The sequence below is a fragment of the Bathycoccus prasinos genome (assembly GCF_002220235.1).
Source record: "Bathycoccus prasinos genomic : Chromosome_3".
Classification (NCBI taxonomy): Eukaryota; Viridiplantae; Chlorophyta; class Mamiellophyceae; order Mamiellales; family Bathycoccaceae; genus Bathycoccus; species Bathycoccus prasinos.
Window position 1 is genome coordinate 885,931 of NC_024006.1, and position 17,291 is coordinate 903,221.

Here is a 17,291-nt window from a genome sequence, read left to right on the forward strand (position 1 = left end):
AAAAAACGTTTTTGTTCGAAAAAGAAGCGTTTTTGCTTTTTTTCCTTTTCCTACGAAAACTTCTGCTCCTACCACTACTCAATCTACTTTTTTATTACATGCGCTATGACTAATGTATTCTGTTTCTGACGTGATGTTCGTTGATCAACTGCAGAGTGATGTTGGTGACGACGTGGGAGAGCATGGCCCCGGATGGAGTGTCCAACGCGCTCGCCTCGGCGTGGTCTCTGACGTCTGGATCTTCGCACGCGACTTTCAAACATCTTAACACGGCGTCGGCGCCGAGAACTTCGCCGGCGGACAACGCCAAATTTTCCAAGGATTTTGAAAGCGCTTTGATGTTTTCATCGTCCGAGAAGACGTCTTGAATGAGTCGGACGAATAACGCGCGGGAAGATTCGATGACGATGGTTTTTGCCGCAATCGAAGGGACGGCTTGTAACGCTAAAGTCATGTCTTGTCGAGTGGAGGAAGGATCGCAACATTCTCGAGAGACGTTTAAGATTTCGTGGCTGGTGAGAACGTCGTCGGTTGTTTTCGGCGTGCGAGGAGTTTCCGGTTGTTCGTGGTGGTTTTCCTTCAAGCGATGGATGGGAGATTTTGTGTTTGTCTTTCCACTTCGAGAAGAAGAAGAAGGATGTTTCCTCGAATCGTCCTCGTCCATTTTGTTGCCTTCTCCATTTTTCTCGGCGAGGAGATTCTGTTCGTGCATTGCCATCGCCGCCGCCACGTGTCCAGTCGAAGCGCGAGTCATTTCTGCACGTTGATCGTAATTTCGCGTCGGGTCCAAACCGAGCAAGTCTAAACTCTCGAACAGTTCCATCAACTCTGGGTCCTCCGAGAAGCAGTTAAATTCGCTGTCCAGCAACCCCGAGACGATGGCTTTAGCACATATTTTCTCATCTTGAGCTTCGCGTTTTCGAGATTTCCCGCTTGGATTGTAGAAGAAAATCGCGTTCACATCGCTCGCATTGGATATTTTCGGGTATACTTCTTCGTCGTACAACACTTCTTCGGAATCCGAGTTTGCTTCTAAAGAGTGTTGTTGTTTCAAAAGCTCCAGTTTCGATGGCGGTTTCGGCTTTACTTCCTTCGCCAATTTCGCGAGGATTGCCGCTTTCTCTTCGATATTTGCCGCGTGCGCGTTGCCAGAAACGACGACAGACGACGAAGACGATACCATCGGTTGCTCACTCGTATCCACTTTACATAATTCGCGAACCTCCTTTCGCTTCGTCGAATCTTCATCGCTCGAGACCTCGAAGCACCAGACAATCGAACCAACGCTAGATTCTGCTTCAATCGTAGGTTCAGTCGCTGATTTAGTGAGAAAGAAAACAGATCGCCCAGAAACTGCAAAATCTGAAAAACCAGACGCGAAATTTCCTCGAGCAATTGTTTCTGGTTCGCGCAAAGGAAACCACTCCGCGACGGTTGCGCGCGCAACGTCTACGATGGCGACAGATTTTTGTGCCACGGATAAACACATTCTGTTATCGTCACCAAAGGGCGTCAACGTACCAAACTCGAATCGCTTTTGCATGCGTTTGATTCGGTCTGAATTCGACTTAAACTCGAAGCAGCTTTCGGGATAGCCGAGGATGGTCGGCGTCGTTGGCCAAGGAAGATCCGGGCGTAAAGTCGCAACAACATCAACTTTTGGAACCACCTCATCACCTTCGTTGACTTCGACGGTTGTTATCCATAGTCGTCTTCCCGGTCGCGAACAAAGTGCCCACTCTCGTTTCTTTTCCACTCCTTCTTCTCCGTAGTCCATACCAATCGCAGATTTGCACATCTCGTGAAAGCATGCGCCAAACGAACCGTCTCTCGGTTTCGTTCCAATCACCTCTTGTTCTCCTGAATTCACCGCCAATACGCTCGCCTTTGAACGCGAGGAAAGTAAAGTCGATAGATTTGATTTTGAGCAATCAATCTGATAACACGCTTCTGAACCATCCTCCATGCCTGGAAGAAGCGAATCGCACTTCACAAACTTCGCGCAGAAAATCGGTTCAAACTCGAGAAGCTGAGACTCGTTTTGTCCGACGCTGTTGCTATTGTCTTTATTCCCACCACCCCCGCTTTTGTTCTTGTTATTACTGCTACCGCTACCCGTGGATGTTCCCGCGATTGCGTCATCCTTCTTCTTTTTCAAAACATCGCTTCCGTCCCCGGTTTTAAAATATTTTGTAAACGCCGATATGTCCGTCAAAGTCACCATCCCGGCGTCGTCGCCGCAATACACAACGTTCCCATCGTTAGACCACGTCAAAGCTGTTATAATTTGACTCGCGTGCGCTTTTCTCAATAAAGCAATCGTTCGCCCAGCTGGCGGCGTGCTACTATTACTACTATTATTGCTACTACCGCTTTTAAAAGAAATCACGTGCAGCACGCCGCTCGCGTACGCAATCGCAGCCATGTTTCCATCCGGACTCAATTTTACCTTCTGTATGACTTGCGATGTCACCATCGTTCGGCCAGTTTGTGCGTCTGTTCTTTTGATCGATTGCGGAGAAATCACGGCGAGAAATCGTAATCGGCCTTCTTCGGTTGAAGAAACAGAGGAATTTTTCTTTTCCTCTTCCTCCTTGTCTCCATCTTTCTTCTTCTTGGTCTTCTTCTCAACGTACGTTCTCGCGAAGCAATACACGCTCCCGGTATTCGCGCCCAACGCAACCACTCTCTCGTTGCAATCTATGCACGTGAATCGGACTCTCGGTCCGCACACGTCCGAGATGTCTTTGGACGTTGAATAAAAAACGTTGCGGAATTCGGTTTTGATTTTCACTTCTTCTTCTTCCAATTGGTCTTCTTTTTCTTGTCGTTGTTCGCCGCCAACCCCGCGAGGATTTTGGATCTTCGCCTTCTTTGACGACAAAGACGAGGGAGACGACACGTCGGAGGACATGGTGTTTGCCTTCTCTCTCGAGAGATTTGTCAGAGAGAGAGAGAGAGAGAAAAGTAAAGAAAAAGAATTTGATTGAAGCACCTACCTAAGAAGCACGAAACGAGGAAAAGGGAGACGGCGGCGAGCGTTCGTTTGTTTGCGAGGTATTCCTGATCGGATGTTAGTATCTCTCTACTCTTTGCGTATATCTGTGTTTATTATATTAATGAGTCTGCTCTACTGTATCAATTACCACCTCCGATGAACTTCCAATTCGCCACGAGCAATTTCTGCACGCACACGAGACTCTTCGCTTTGACTTCTTCGTCCTCGTGGACCATCAACGCCATCGCGGCTGTTTTAGCGCCTAAATCGCAGGCTAAAAATCTCCCGGCTGGGTAGTGCGTGGCAAATTCGCCGACGTCGTGACAGGCGACGGCTAACGTGCGCGGATCGACGTCGCGACTGGACATCATGGCGATTAAGTTTCTCAAAACGAAACAGTTGTTGTCGGTGAGTTTTGAGCACTCGTTTCGCCAGAACCCCTCGTCGGTGTGCGACGGGGACCAATCCAAGGAGCCACTTCTGACTTCGGTCAAATAGCGTTCCCAGGATGACGCAACGACGCGACGTTTGGCTAAGCCTTTCGCGAGTTGTTCTAAGTTGTCCACGAGCTCGGCGTCTTCAAAACCTCGGTGGGCGAGGTTTTCGCACACTTTTTGGAGCGATTCGCGCTCGATGCAGGTTTCCGCAATCGGGCCGAGCTCGTCGTCTTCATCGTCTTTGTCGTCGTCTCTTTTGCCGCCGACGTGAGCAGCAGATGCTGCATTTTCTTTGTTGCTATGTCGATCTCCTTCCCCAGACTTCATCGAAGGAACTTTTTTCGCGTCGTCGATACCGCTATCTGCTAATCCGATGAGTATGTTCTTCAACGCCATGATGGCGACGCGAACGACTTTTTCCTTCGTCGCGGTTTTCGCCGCGTTGATTAATTTTTTCACCACAATAGCGTTATCTATTTTCAAAGCTTGTTTCCTAGCCTTAGCATCAAACGAAAGCAGCCACGCGCACAACGCAGCCTCGTACAACACTTGCACGCGCGAGTTCGGGTTGAATTTTTCCGAATCCAATAAAGGTGCGATCAACTTATAAGCGCCTAAATTTCTCGCCAACGGTCTCGTTTTTCTGTGCTGCAAAACAGATGCCAAGGCGTGAATGGCTGTTGGAATAACTCTCTCTTCGTTTTCTTCGTGGTTCTCGTCTCCTCCTCCTCCTCTTTGTATCGTCATCGTCCCTCCCGGGCCGTCGCCGCCGCTAGCATCGACTAAACTCCCGTCGCCGCCGCCGAGTAAATCTATCGACCACCTTACCACCGTCCTGGCCGTTTGCATTTCTTCCGAGCATCGCTGCTCCTCTCCTCCTTCTTGTTCTTCTCCTTCCTCGCCGCTAAAAAACGATTCGTTGCGCAAACTTTCGCTCTTGCTTAACAAAACGCCCAATATAAAACTCGCCTTCTCTCTCACGAACCATCCGTTCTTCGCGTTCAACATCAACCTCGTCAACGCTTTATACGCGTCGATGTTCGATAACGTCACCGTCTTGTTAATCTCCGGCATGAAGTACTCGCTCGAGACTTTCGCCAGTTGAGGGTCACCGAGCATTTTGCACACGTTCGCCAGCGCTCTTTCCACCGCCTCTCGTCTCGAAACGTTTCTAAACACGTCCAAGAATGCGTTCGCGATTAACTTTCCATCCGACGATTCCATCAAACTTTTTGCCGTGTTCATCGACGAACCACCACTCGCACCATCTCTTCTCCACGTCTCCTCGTATTTTACGATCAAATTACAATCCGTCGGCGACACCAAGCGTCCGTGTTCGTACGCTTTCCAATCGAAGTTTGCCTCCAACTTTTCTTTGATCTGTCGGTCGTTGCAAAACGAGAACAACGTTTTCGCCGTCGTCGTCGTCGCGTGATGATTCGTATTAAAATTCGTCGTCGTCGTCGTCGTTTCTTCCATCTCGACTTCTTCTTCTTCAAAGTAAGATCCACTTCCTCCTCCTCCTCCACCGCGCATTTAAGTATACGTATAAAAGCGTGTGTGTTTATGTGCGCGTTTTAATAATGTGTTCTTCTTCTTAAGTGCGTGTATCAACAAAGAGCTAATAATCTGTTTTGTTGTTTGCTTCCAGAGAGAGAGAGATTATCTCTTTATCTTTCGTTGGTTCGAAGAGAGTCTCGCGTGATTTCTGACTGAGGTTTTTTTTGAGTATCTGTTTTTTTTTTTGATGGAAGAGAGAGGCACCTTTTTTTTTTCTTCCTCTTCTTCTTCTCTCGGTTGAAAACACACCAGAATAAACAAAAAGAGATACAAAACTTTGAGAATACGTACTCTCTCTTACACTCTTTGTCTGCTATTATTAAACGCGCTGTTGTTATAAAGAGAGATGTTTTCGCATTCTTCTTTGTCTTTTTCTCTCGTCGGGGGTAGCGTTTGGACGAGGACGAAACGACAACAACAACAACAACAACAACAACTGAAGAATACTAATTCGAACACGTTGCAACAGAACAACAACACCAACAGAAAAACGACCACGCGAATACATTTATTCGGAAAGCCAAACACCGGGGAATCAGCCACGAAGGAGAGTTTAGAGTACGAATTAGAGAAAGCGAACAAATGGAGAGAGGAGTTAGGGGAAGAGTTGAGAGAGGCGAAGAAAGAGCGTGACCAGGCGGTGGAGAGTTTAGATTTGTACAAGAGACGATTGAAAGAGGCAGAGAAGGACGTGTTCAAATTGGAGAAGCTGACTCTAGAGCAAGAGCAAAAGTTTAACGCGTTTGAGATTGTGGTGAAAAATCAAATCAAACTGTTGGAAGGGATGGTGAAAGAACGGGACGAGCAATTGGCAAAGACGCAACCACCTTCGAAGGAATAAGTTGTGTATACGTATCCAATTGCTGTTGTTGTTGTTGGCTGCTTTTTATTATTGCCGCTGCTGCTATTTTTTGTGCACTTTTATAAACACATCATCTTCATCATCTGGGATCGCTCTTTTTGTTGTTGTTTTCACCAACCTCCGCCTTCGCGTCTTCCTCTTCTCTGTTCGTCGTCGGAGCGTTACAATTCGTGCTTTTCGTTTTCTCGAACAAGTCTTCGCGGAATATCGCTCCGATCAACACTTTGGTCTTTTCGTCGACGATGGCGACTGGTACTTCGTTTGTATTCTCGAAGCACGCCAAAGCGACTTCGCCAATCGTGGACGTTTTCAGAGTTGCGGAGACGAGGAGCGACGAGTTCATCAGCGTCTCCGCGGACGCGAATTCCTCCACGTCTTCTCCTCTTTCCTTGCTGTTTCGTTCTAAAACACCGATGGGTTCGCCAAAGCCATCTAAAACGAGCACGTCTTTTTCGCACTTTGCATTTTCGTCCGCTTGCTCTAATACTAAGCGACCAGAGTCCATGCGTCGGGCTAACATGCTCATTTCGACCAACTCTTCGCAGGAATATACTCGCAAAGCGTCCGAATCTCTCGCCTCTTCGATGGAATCGTTCGGATTCAAACCAGCTTTAAATGCTAGCGGAGAGACGTTTCCGAACTCGACGGCTTTTTCGTATCCTTCTTTTGGAGGCGGTTTCGGGAACTGGCCTTTCCCGGTTTCCTGATCGAATTCGTCGTAACTCCAAGCGCCGTCGAGTAAACTCAACGCTCTCGCAACGTTTCTCGCCTTTGGCACGTTCTTTGGGGACACATCTTTCTCGTCCATTTCGTTTTCAACGAACAAAGCTACCAAGACTTTCTCGCTCGCTTCTCTCAACACCTTTGCGGCTTCGGTTTCGCCCACGTTTTGCGCGCGAAAGATGGCATCTCTCGCGCCTTCGACGTCGTTTGCCGCCGCGAATGCCTCCGATTCGTACAAAGCTGCCTCAGATCGCAACAAAGCGGTGTCTTTGGGATGCTCGCGGAGCATTTCGGAGAGTTTTCTCACGCCATCGACGTCGCCTTCGTTTGCCGCGTGTCGCATGACCAAAAAGTACGAGTTTGGCGAAACCGCAAAGGAGGAATCTCTGGCACCTGTTTTCGACGTTTTCTTCTTTCGAGACGAAGACGGCCCGTCATTTCGCGCGTGCTCGAGAACCTCAATCGCGTAGTTCGTTTCGCCTCTGCGCAAAAACGCGGAAACGAACGCACCGTACGCGATTTTGTTCCTTCTTGGAATTTCCGTGTACTCGCGAAACAATCGCTTCAAGGTTTCCACGTCGCAGGCGTAATCCGATCCTAAAATCCCGCGAGCGGCTTGCGTTTCTCCAGCCGCGCACGTCGCGTACGATATTGAATCTGGTTTCAATCCATTTTCCTTTGCCTTATCTAACATGTCTCGGGCCCAATCCGGTCGACCACCTTTAACGCAGGCGGACATGAGAATATTGTGCGCCAACAGACTGTTCTTCGTCTCCGTTTCGTTCGTTTTCAGCATTTCCTCGAACGCGCTCAACGCTTTCAAAGGCTCCGAACTTCTCGAGTGCGCTTTCAAAAGAGAGCACCATGCGCGTTCAAAATCGTCTGGATGTTTTAATCGTCCTTCCCAGGATAATATTTCGCTTTTCATATCGATGGCGCGACGAACGTCTCCACATTCTGCGCAGGCGTCCAAGAGCGAAAACAACATTCGACTCGGCGCAGTTCGTCGCGGATGCCATTTCACGCCGACGCGGTCGTGACGGTTGACACCTTTCGGGACATCGTCTACGCTCCATAAGAACGAGTTTGCGACAAACATTTTGCCGTTCTTATTCGCCGACGCGCCAAACTGCGCGCTAATTGGACCTCTTCCTTTCTTCCACCACTCGAATACCGTCAAAGCTAAATCTAAATCGTGCACGCGGCCGGCTTCAATGATGATGGACGAATACGCCGCGGACGAAACGCCGCACGCGAATGGACCTTCGGCGGCTTTCAAAAGCATCGTTGCAAACGTAAAGTCTCTGCATTTCGCCGCGGCTGCTACCGACGCCGAAGCAATTGCTCTGCACAGTTTCTTATTGCTTTTCAACGTCGCCACGAATGCGGCGTTTTCGTCTAAAAATTGGAGTAACTCGTCCAATTTTCGCTTCTCGGCTAATCGTTTCAGTCGTTTCAAAAATTTCGAAGCGGTTTCTGCCGAGCTCATTTTCTCCGCACCGCCGCCGCTGCCACCGCTGCTGCTCCTGCTGTTCTTCTCATCATCTTCTACGTACGCGTCGAAAATATTCTTCGCGTCTTCGTCCACGTCTTCGTTCTTTTCGTATTTCTCACTTTCCTCGTCGTCGTCTTCTTCGCTGCTCTCCCACGGGCACTCGTGTTCGTTTTCGTCGTCGTCGTCCATAGTTTCGCCGGTGCACGTCAAATATTGCCACGATTTATTATTGTTGTTGTTATTTAACGCGTTCGTTGGTGCTCTCGATGACGGAGTTGCGAGCATTCTCACCCTCGTCGTCGACGACAGTTCGTCTTCGCTCTTGTTCGTGCACTTCTTACCGATCGCTTGGACGAAACTCTCGCCCGCGCCGCCGCCGCCCACCCCGCCGCCCTCTCCTCGCGATTGGTACCGTCTCTGTTGCTCTTGGATCGATGATGATGGGGAGTTCTCGGGGTACATTTGCTGCTGCTGCTGTTGCTGCTGCTGCGCGCTCCTTCCCCTTTCGTTCTCGTCGTCGCTTCTTTCTGTCTCGCACACAATCTTCCTCGCGTTTTGTGCCCCGGGGCGACGTCTTCGTCGACGAGAAGAAGAAGAAGCGATGATAACGCGCCGATGATGATGATGAAGAAGATGATGATATAATCGTCGTCGCGAGTCAGAAGAAGACCAAGAGAGAGAACGCGTCGTCGTCTTCGTTCTTCTCGAACAGCTCATGCCGTAACTGCTGCTCGAAGAAGAAGAAGACGGGAGGGACGTCGTCGTCGTTCCCGCCGTTCTCATCATCATCTTTCCTCTTTCTCTCTGCTCTAAAACGTCGTATCTCTTCTTGGTGTCATCATCATCGTTTCGCCGAAACTTCTAAAATAAACAGAGCAGACAGAGAGTACTTTTACGCACTTATCTCTGCTCTCCGTTTTTGTTTGAGAGAATCGAAACAGTAGGCGCGCCCCGCGTGTTGTGTGCTTTTTATGCGCGCGTTGTTGTTGTTGTTGTTGTTGTTGTTGTTGTTGTTGTTGTTGTTGTGTGTTACTGAACGCAAAAGTCTGAAGACTGACGTTGTTTCTTCGACGGGACAAAACACAAAAAAGAGAGGCCCTCGAGAGAGAGTTTCGTCGTCTCAATCGAGAGCGGTTTTCTCTGTTTGACACCCCTTTTTTTTCTTTTTTTTTCGGTTTTTTTGATTTGTTTGACTCTTCTTTTTTTGTATTCTTCATTCTCAACTTTGAGAAGGGGATACTAACTAGTAAACTACTCCTACTCCTAAACTGACTCTTAAAAGTATTAAGAAAAGAATATCAAATGGTTGAAGAAGAAGAAGATCCACCACCGTACGCCTCGTTAATCGCGATCAGCGACGACGCGAAGTCGATCCTCCACGTGGACCAATCGACGAAACAGTTTGACAAATTCGGCATAAAGAAAGTCCCTCTCGATGGTCCGACAATCTCGCTTCGATATTCGAACTCGATTCTCGGTCGCATCTTGATGGCGAAAGATAACGTGACGAGAGCGAAGACGCAAGTCGCGGATTTAGCGTTGGATTTACCCAGTGGTGAGTTGTGGATTTTCTTTTCTCTCTCGTCTCGTCGCGCGCGTAGTATTTATTATATATAAATGCGTAAACGAAGAGCGCGATACGATTCATTCCTCCGAGATGAGAGCATTTTCGTCGTTTCTTTCAACGTTCGTTTTTTCTGTTTTGAGGCGTAAAGTGCTCACATTTATATAAAGTAGTATAAATAATTACCTTTACTTTTGTTTTGAATTCTGTTATCATCATCGAAAATCATCATCAAACAGTGTCCGCGGAACACGCGAAGATCATCTGCGTGAAAGATTCTTCGTCGCCGCTCGGGTACACGGCGACCATCACCGATTGCAGCCGAAACGGGTTATGGGTGAACGGAGTCAAGTTGGTAAAAGGGGAGCCGAATTTTTTGAAGGACGGAGACTTGATTGACTTTCCGTTTCAGTGCGTGTTTAAGTTTCGAGTGAACGAAGGCGTGGAACCGAATTACGGGACGCCGAAGCACCGATTGAAGAAGGGAGAGAAAAGCGCCGCGGCGTCGAAGAAGAAGAAAGAGGAGGTTGGCACGGCGCCGCCGCCGAAGAAAGCGGCGAAGAAAGAAGAGGAAGCGAAGGAGGTCGTTCTTCCAGTTCCTGCCGCGAAGAAACGAGCGTCGCCGGAAAAAGAGAACGTGGAGCAGAAGGGGGAGGAGGAAGAAAAGAACGAAGAAGGGAAAGACGCGGAGACTGGGCTTCCGTTGCCGCCGTCAAAGAAAGGAAAGAGCGTCTGGGCGAGCAAAACGGCCCCCGATGAGGAGCAACTCCAAGAAGAAGGAAAAAAAGAAGAAGAAAAAGAACAACAACAAGTTTTGGTCGAATCAAACGAAAACCTCGCCAATGTGTCAGCTTTGGAAGAGGAAATCGCGAATTTGAAAAAGTCCAACGAGACTGTATCGCGAGAGCGCGACGAGTTTGCGGCGATGAATAAAAAGTTAAAGACGAAAGTTAAAGAGGCTGAGGAGAAAGACGCCGGAACCACGAAGGCGTTCGAAGCATTTAAAGCGGAATCCAAGGAAGAAATGGAAGACTTGGACAAGGTGATTGAACGATTGACCGAGGGGAATGGCGAGAAGACGAAGGAAATCGAAGAGGCGCGCGCAAAGATCAATTCTATGGAAGAAGAGGTTACGGAAATGAAGGCGGCGATTGCGAAACACAACGAAGAATACGCGAGCATGGAGACGAACCTGAAAGAGTTGACGCAAAGACTCGAAACGTCTGAAAAAGAACTCGACGAAGCAAAATCGTCGCTCGAAGCGAACAAAGATGCGATCGAGCGCGCGGAAAAAGCGGAAGAGAACGAAAAGGCTGCCAGGGAAGAGTGCGTAAAATACCAAGAAATTTCCACCAAAGCTTCCAAAGAGTTAAACGACTGGGCGGATGTCATTGGAAAGTCTGAAACTTTACAAGCGAACCTCGAAGAGGCCGTGAAAGCGAAGGAAGCGAGCGAGAAGGAGTTAGCGACGATGAAGGAAACGCTCGCGGTTTCAAGAGCGGCGTTTGTGGAAGCGCAAAAAGCGCTCGTCCTTGTTGGAGAACGTTTGCACGTTAGTTCGGACGAAGAGGAAGAGGATGACGTGAAAGTCGATGAAACTATGGAAATGGACGAAGACGACAACCAAACGCACACCACGAACGAAGAAGAAACGGAGAATGGTGATTTCCACGCCACTCAAGTTGCTCCGCCGGTGAACGAAGAGGAGGAAGACGAAAAAGAAGAAGAAGAAGAAGACGTTAACGGCGGCGAGGAACATAATGAACAACAAGCGGCGGCGTCGGCTTTCGATCCACAAACGCAGGATTGCGTTGATATTGAATTTCCGGCGACAGAAGTTCAAGAACCTGCGAAGGAAGACGAGGAGGAACAAATCCAAACGCCAGCTAAGGACGACGCGAGCGAAGAAAACGAGGAAGAAGGAGATGACATGGAGGCAAAATACGCGAGTATGATGAAAAAAATGACTCCAGCGCCTGAAGGAGCAGCAGTGGTAGCAGCAGCAGCAGCAGCGTGTGCAGCGTGTGATGAAGAAGAACCAAAAGAGGAGCAAGAAGACGAAGAACTCGTGCGAAGTACTCCAATTGCGCAAGCGCTCGTTGAAAACGCCGTCGCGAACATAATCGCCGCGGATGAAATGGTCGAAGATGATGTCAGAAAAGCATCGTTACCGACGCCATTTGAAAATAACAAAGGGTTGGGATTCACGCAAGGCGATGAAGACGAAGAGAAAGCCAACGAAAAGGAGGAAGAAGAAGAAGAAGAAAAAGAAGAAGAGGAGGAGGAGGAGGATTTGACTTTATGCGGCGAGGATTTCGTGGAGAAGACGGAAGAGATTCCAAAGTCTGCTTTGAATAAGGCGAAGCATTTTCGTTTTCCGCAAACGCCGTTGTCACCGAAGCACTTAGTAGTCGAAGGCGAAGAAAACACGCCGGCGAGTAGTGAAGGTAAAACTTTCGAAGAAGGTGGAGAAAAAGAGGCGTCTCAAAAGCGTTCTCCGCTGGCGACCCACAGCCCGATCGTGCTCGATTAATAATAGAAAAAGCAAGTCTTTTCAATTCTATACAATCTGAGTTTTACATCCAAATAAATAATACATTCTATTTTTAGTTAATACATGGGCACGCACGCTCTTTTCTTTGTCACCTTTGCATTCACGGAGAGACGCGGAGAAAAGAATCGTTTTCAACCAAAACGCACGTTTTCTTATCGTCCCCGTCGGAGTTTTTGCGGATGATGCAATCGAATACGTCGCAGTGCGCTCCGCCAGAAACGTTAATATCAGTGCTCCCGTTGTTATCGATGAGGCACTCTTTCAAGACGATTCGGTGCGTTATCGCGTAGCGTTGTCTCTGCGCTAACAAGAACGACATGAGCTCGCTTTCATACTCTTCGTCGTCCGTTTCGTTTCCTCCGATTTCATCGAAAGCGCCGCCACCACCGTAAGTAATGTAATAATCATCGCTTCTTTCCTTTACTGCGCCTAAGCAAGAAACGTCCACGCCAGTGTGCGAGTTTTCTCGAATCTCGCACCGAAGAGCTTCTCCGTAAGCACCGCCCCACACGGCAAATCCAACGCCTGTATTCAACGCGATCAGATTTTCAAACATTCTAATCCTAGAGTTTTTACCGACGCAAACTCCACCACCTTGGTTATTTGCAATCAAGCATCCACGTACAGTAGCGTTGGCGCCATCGAGACACGAAATACCGTGGGAAGAGTTCAAGACTATTCGACTATTTCTCACATCCACGGAAGTTTCGTTTCCCCCTTTCGCCGAATCTTCATCACCCTCGGAACCCAAAATGACGATCGACGCGTACACTCCGCTCGCGGACGAAGATTGACTATCGATCGATATCGCATCGTCCTCTTCGCCCTCATCATCCGTAATAATACCAAGCATTTCGAGATCATCAGCCTCATCAGATGATGAATTCGAAGACGCTTCCGAATCGATGTCGATTTTAGATTTTTGATCCTTGGCGATGGCAGAAGTCACCACGCAACCCGAGATGTCGCCGTTTCGCAAGATGATGCCAGATAAGGCGGTCGAAACGTCGCAATTTATGATTTCACAATCGTGCGCGACAACGCCCTCACCCGCCGAAACGATATCGCACGTCTCTAAAGATAATTTTATATTTTTGCTCTCAGAGTGCACGCAGGCGGTGTGTTTTGGATGATGGCCAAAGCATCCGATAGATCCGTCTCGAGCGGCGCGGTGTCTCCATAACGTTACGTTGGAAACCATTACGATGTTATCGTTGCTCTTTCTAGCATTTTCAACGCCCACTATTGCCGGCTCGTCGTCGGCTACAATATGCACCAAATCTTTTTGAGACGATTTGATACCGCGCAAATGTACCCCAGACGGAACACGAATCGATCCGTAATAAGTCCCAGCTTCTAACAAACACACGTCTCCATATCTCAGGTTTTTGATGCCTTCGTTTATATTTTCTACCTTATCTTTCGTCGCGCTAAATCTCAAGACTACTCGTGTATCATCATCACCATCATCGAGAAAAAACTTCAAAACTGCTCTCTTCATCGTGTTTTTCCACCCCTCGGCTGGTGGTTTGATTGCCTTTTTTTGCAAGCCGCTCGAGAACGGTAACGTCGCCGCTAACGCCCACCCTTGTTCCTCGGCGAAAGGTCTCCATCGGTATCTCTTCCCGTACAGATTCTTCCAACAGTGTTCGCTTTGCAAAAGGATCTCTCTGTATTGTTTCGACGTTTGCTCCAAACTCGACACGTCTTTCGCGCTCAGATATTTCGCACTTATCTCGCACAAGACGTCGTTCGGCAAGCGCGAAAGTGCGTCTGTCCTTTCTTCTTCTTCTAGTTCTTTTTCTTCTTTAGTAGTAGTAGTAGTAGTAGTAGTAGTACTCGTAGGTGGTAACGGGGAGATCTTTATCTCTTCTTCTTCATCTTCTCCTCCTTTTTCTTCTCCTGGAATCAGAGGAAAAGTTTTTTTCAAAAAGAAAGGCTCTTTTGGAGGACTCGCCGGTAACGACGTGAACCCACCAGTACCACCACCGTAAACAGAACGACGATACGTACTGCTCTCGCTCGTTGTTCTCGTCTTCTTTTCAATCGTCGTCTTTTTTTTCGCCTCCTCCTCGCTTTTGTTGTTGTTGTTGTTGTTCTCGCCCCTCCCAGATTGGTGATCTTGTTTTTCATCTTTTCTTAACCGTCGTCCTCGTCCTCGTCTACACGTCGTTTCAAAACGGGCGATGATTTCCTTTTCCATTTCTCTTCGTTGTTCTCTCTCTCTCTCTCTCTCTCTCTCTGTATATATAAATATAAATATATATATCCCTTCCTCTCTGGCACGAAACTCTATAAATCTACTAACACTCGAGCGCAGCAGCAGTCATGATGATGATACTCTAAGGCGCGCGTAGTAAGAGTTTGTAAATATAATCAATGTGTGTCGTTTAAAAAAAAAGTTGAGTGTGGGTGCCTTTTGAAGCAAAAAAAGATTCCAGTCGACCTTTTGTCGTTGTTTTCGTTCTTCTTTTTTCGGACAGAAACAAAAGCAAAAAAGATTTCTCTCCTTTTTTTTGTCTTCTTTTTTTTTTACTCTTCTGTTTTGTTTTGGACTTCACTTTTTTCTTCAATCTCCTCCCCTCTCGCTCTCTTTCTGTTGTCGTCGCGCTTTGGTGGTGGTGGTGGTGGTCGTTTTTGTCCTCTGCGGTTTGAACCCTCTGTTGTCTTCAGTTCTTTGTCTTCAACACGACGACTCGAAAACGAAGACTATATATAATAATAATGTGCGGAATATTCGCGTACTTGAACTGCGGGGTGCCGAAAACGAAGAAGGAAATCGTGGAGAAGTTACTCGTTGGTTTGAAACGATTGGAATATCGAGGGTACGATTCCGCCGGGTTTGCCATGGACGATAACGAGAAATGGTGCGAAGACGATGATGATGATGATGATGATGAAGAAGAAGGTGGAGATAAAAAAAGACACGACGCGAAGAAAGTCATCGTGTGCAGAGAAGTCGGGAAGATTGCCAACTTGGAAGCGCTGGCGAGGAAGGAACTGTTTGGCGAAGACGATGATGACGAGAATGAAGTTAAGGCGTCTAAAAGTAAGAGCAGCAACGGGAGGAAGAAGTCGTCGTCCTCGATTAAGCCTTTAGATTTTTGCGCGAGCATCGCGCACACGCGGTGGGCGACGCACGGACCGCCGAATAAAATCAACACGCACCCGCACACCTCGGACTCGCGAGAAAATGAATTCGTGGTGGTGCACAACGGAATTATTACGAACCACGCGCCGTTAAGGGCGATGTTAGAAAGAAGAGGGATGAAATTTGAAACCGATACGGATACGGAAGTTATACCGAAACTCTGTAAATTTTTGAGCGATAAGTTTGAGGAGAGCGGCGAGAAAGACGTGACGTTTCGTCAGTTGGCGATGGAAGTAACGCGACAGTTGCAAGGCGCGTATGCGTTAGTATTTAAATCGACAAAGTACCCGGGAGAACTCGTCGCCGCGAAGAGAGGCTCGCCGTTGTTGATGGGCATCTCCGACGACAGCGGCGAGGTTTCCTGCGTCATCGACGGAAACCTTTCCGACGGCGCAGAGGAGGACGTTCTTCTTAAAAAAGCTAGCGGTAATAAGAAGCGGAAATCTATGACAGGAGGAGCAGCAGCTGCTGCAGCAGCAGATGCGGATACGACGACGACGACGAGAATTACTACTACTACTACCACTACTACAAATAATCCAAAAGTTGAATTTTACTTCGCCTCGGATGCGAGCGCGATGGTTGAGCACACTAAACGCGTATTAGTTCTCGAAGACGACGACGTGTGTCACTGCCACGACGGCACGTATAAGATTTATAAAGTCGAGAAGCAAAAGCATCCGCACCCTGGGTACACCTCTGGGCACGATTCACCGGAGTACGGGTTATATAAACCGGTCGTTTTGAGTAAAGAAGTCGAACGCACGATTGAAACGTTAGAAATGGAAGTCGAATCAATCATGAAGGGCGAATTCGATCACTTCATGCAAAAAGAAATTTTCGAACAACCGGAGGCTATTTCGAGCACCATGAGAGGACGATTGGTGTTGGACGTTCTCGGTGCAGCAGAGAGAGTAATGCTAGGGGGCATGTCCCAGTTCGCGGCGACGATTCGGCGCTCTCGTCGCATCATCTTGTGCGGTTGCGGTACGTCCTACAACTCCGCGATTGCCATCCGACAGCTGTTCGAAGAGCTCACGGAGCTTCCGGTAACTTTAGAGCTTGCGAGTGATGTTTTAGATAGACGGTGTCCATTTTTTAGAGACGACACGTGCATTTTCATCTCGCAATCGGGTGAAACGGCGGATACGCTGAAGGCTTTAGAATACGCCAAGGCAAAAGGCGCGTTGTGCGTCGGCATCGTCAACACGGTTGGGTCGGCGATATCGCGAGCGACGGATTGTGGCGTCCACATTAACGCGGGTGCCGAAATTGGCGTAGCGAGTACAAAAGCGTACACTTGTCAAATAGTCGCGATGGTTTTGGTGGCTTTATCTTTGAGCGAAGACTCGCGCTCGAAGCACACGAGACGGGATGACATCATGCAAGGTTTGCTCAAACTTCCCGGGTGCGTGAAAGAGTGCTTAAAAATGGACGCGATATTGTTAGAGTTGGCGCAAGAGTTAAAAGAGGAACACAGTTTGCTCATTTTTGGGAGAGGTTTCAATTACGCCACGGCTTTAGAAGGCGCGTTGAAGGTGAAGGAAGTTGCGCTCGTGCATTCGGAAGGTATTCTCGCCGGCGAAATGAAGCACGGTCCGCTCGCTTTGGTAGATAAGCACATGCCGATTATTGTAGTGTGTACGAACGATGGGAGTTACGAGAAGCAACAGTCGGTCGTGCAACAACTCAAAGCGCGAGACGGGCGGTTAATATTAATCGTTTCAGATGACGACACGGAGATGGAGAAAACGGCGCCAGACGCGGTCATTCTGCGAGTCCCGAAAGTCGAAGATTGTTTGCAAGCGGTGGTCAACATAGTTCCTTTACAGTTGTTGAGTTATCACTTGACCGTCTTGAGAGGGCATAACTGCGATCAGCCCCGAAATTTGGCAAAATCCGTCACGGTAGAGTAAAGTAGTAAATAAATTACTAATAAAAAATACT

At 48.2% G+C, this 17,291-nt stretch overlaps 7 protein-coding genes across 7 annotated transcripts; 3 read left to right on the plus strand and 4 right to left on the minus strand.

The window, feature by feature from the left end:
- Positions 1–109: 109 nt before the first annotated feature.
- Bathy03g04730 (predicted protein) lies at positions 110–2,914 on the minus strand (the record flags this gene model as incomplete). The annotated part of the gene is made up of 1 exon (XM_007513893.1): positions 110–2,914. One exon carries the CDS (start codon positions 2,912–2,914, stop codon positions 110–112), a length of 2,805 nt encoding a protein of 934 aa, XP_007513955.1.
- Positions 2,915–3,138: 224 nt separating this feature from the next.
- Positions 3,139–4,971, minus strand: Bathy03g04740 (V-type proton ATPase subunit H; the record flags this gene model as incomplete). Its single annotated transcript, XM_007513913.1, has 1 exon — positions 3,139–4,971. The coding sequence occupies one exon, from the start codon at positions 4,969–4,971 to the stop codon at positions 3,139–3,141; it is 1,833 nt and encodes a 610-aa protein (XP_007513975.1).
- A 370-nt stretch (positions 4,972–5,341) lies between these two features.
- Bathy03g04750 (predicted protein) lies at positions 5,342–5,836 on the plus strand (the record flags this gene model as incomplete). The annotated part of the gene is made up of 1 exon (XM_007514365.1): positions 5,342–5,836. The coding sequence occupies one exon, from the start codon at positions 5,342–5,344 to the stop codon at positions 5,834–5,836; it is 495 nt and encodes a 164-aa protein (XP_007514427.1).
- Positions 5,837–5,936: 100 nt separating this feature from the next.
- On the minus strand, positions 5,937–8,864 carry Bathy03g04760 (predicted protein; the record flags this gene model as incomplete). Its single annotated transcript, XM_007513925.1, has 1 exon — positions 5,937–8,864. One exon carries the CDS (start codon positions 8,862–8,864, stop codon positions 5,937–5,939), a length of 2,928 nt encoding a protein of 975 aa, XP_007513987.1.
- A 513-nt stretch (positions 8,865–9,377) lies between these two features.
- Bathy03g04770 (predicted protein) lies at positions 9,378–12,172 on the plus strand (the record flags this gene model as incomplete). Its single annotated transcript, XM_007514204.1, has 2 exons — positions 9,378–9,630; positions 9,879–12,172. 2 exons carry the CDS (start codon positions 9,378–9,380, stop codon positions 12,170–12,172), a joined length of 2,547 nt encoding a protein of 848 aa, XP_007514266.1.
- Positions 12,173–12,293: 121 nt separating this feature from the next.
- On the minus strand, positions 12,294–14,396 carry Bathy03g04780 (predicted protein; the record flags this gene model as incomplete). Its single annotated transcript, XM_007513983.1, has 1 exon — positions 12,294–14,396. One exon carries the CDS (start codon positions 14,394–14,396, stop codon positions 12,294–12,296), a length of 2,103 nt encoding a protein of 700 aa, XP_007514045.1.
- A 521-nt stretch (positions 14,397–14,917) lies between these two features.
- Positions 14,918–17,260, plus strand: Bathy03g04790 (glucosamine--fructose-6-phosphate aminotransferase [isomerizing] 1; the record flags this gene model as incomplete). The annotated part of the gene is made up of 1 exon (XM_007514038.1): positions 14,918–17,260. One exon carries the CDS (start codon positions 14,918–14,920, stop codon positions 17,258–17,260), a length of 2,343 nt encoding a protein of 780 aa, XP_007514100.1.
- Positions 17,261–17,291: the final 31 nt, after the last annotated feature.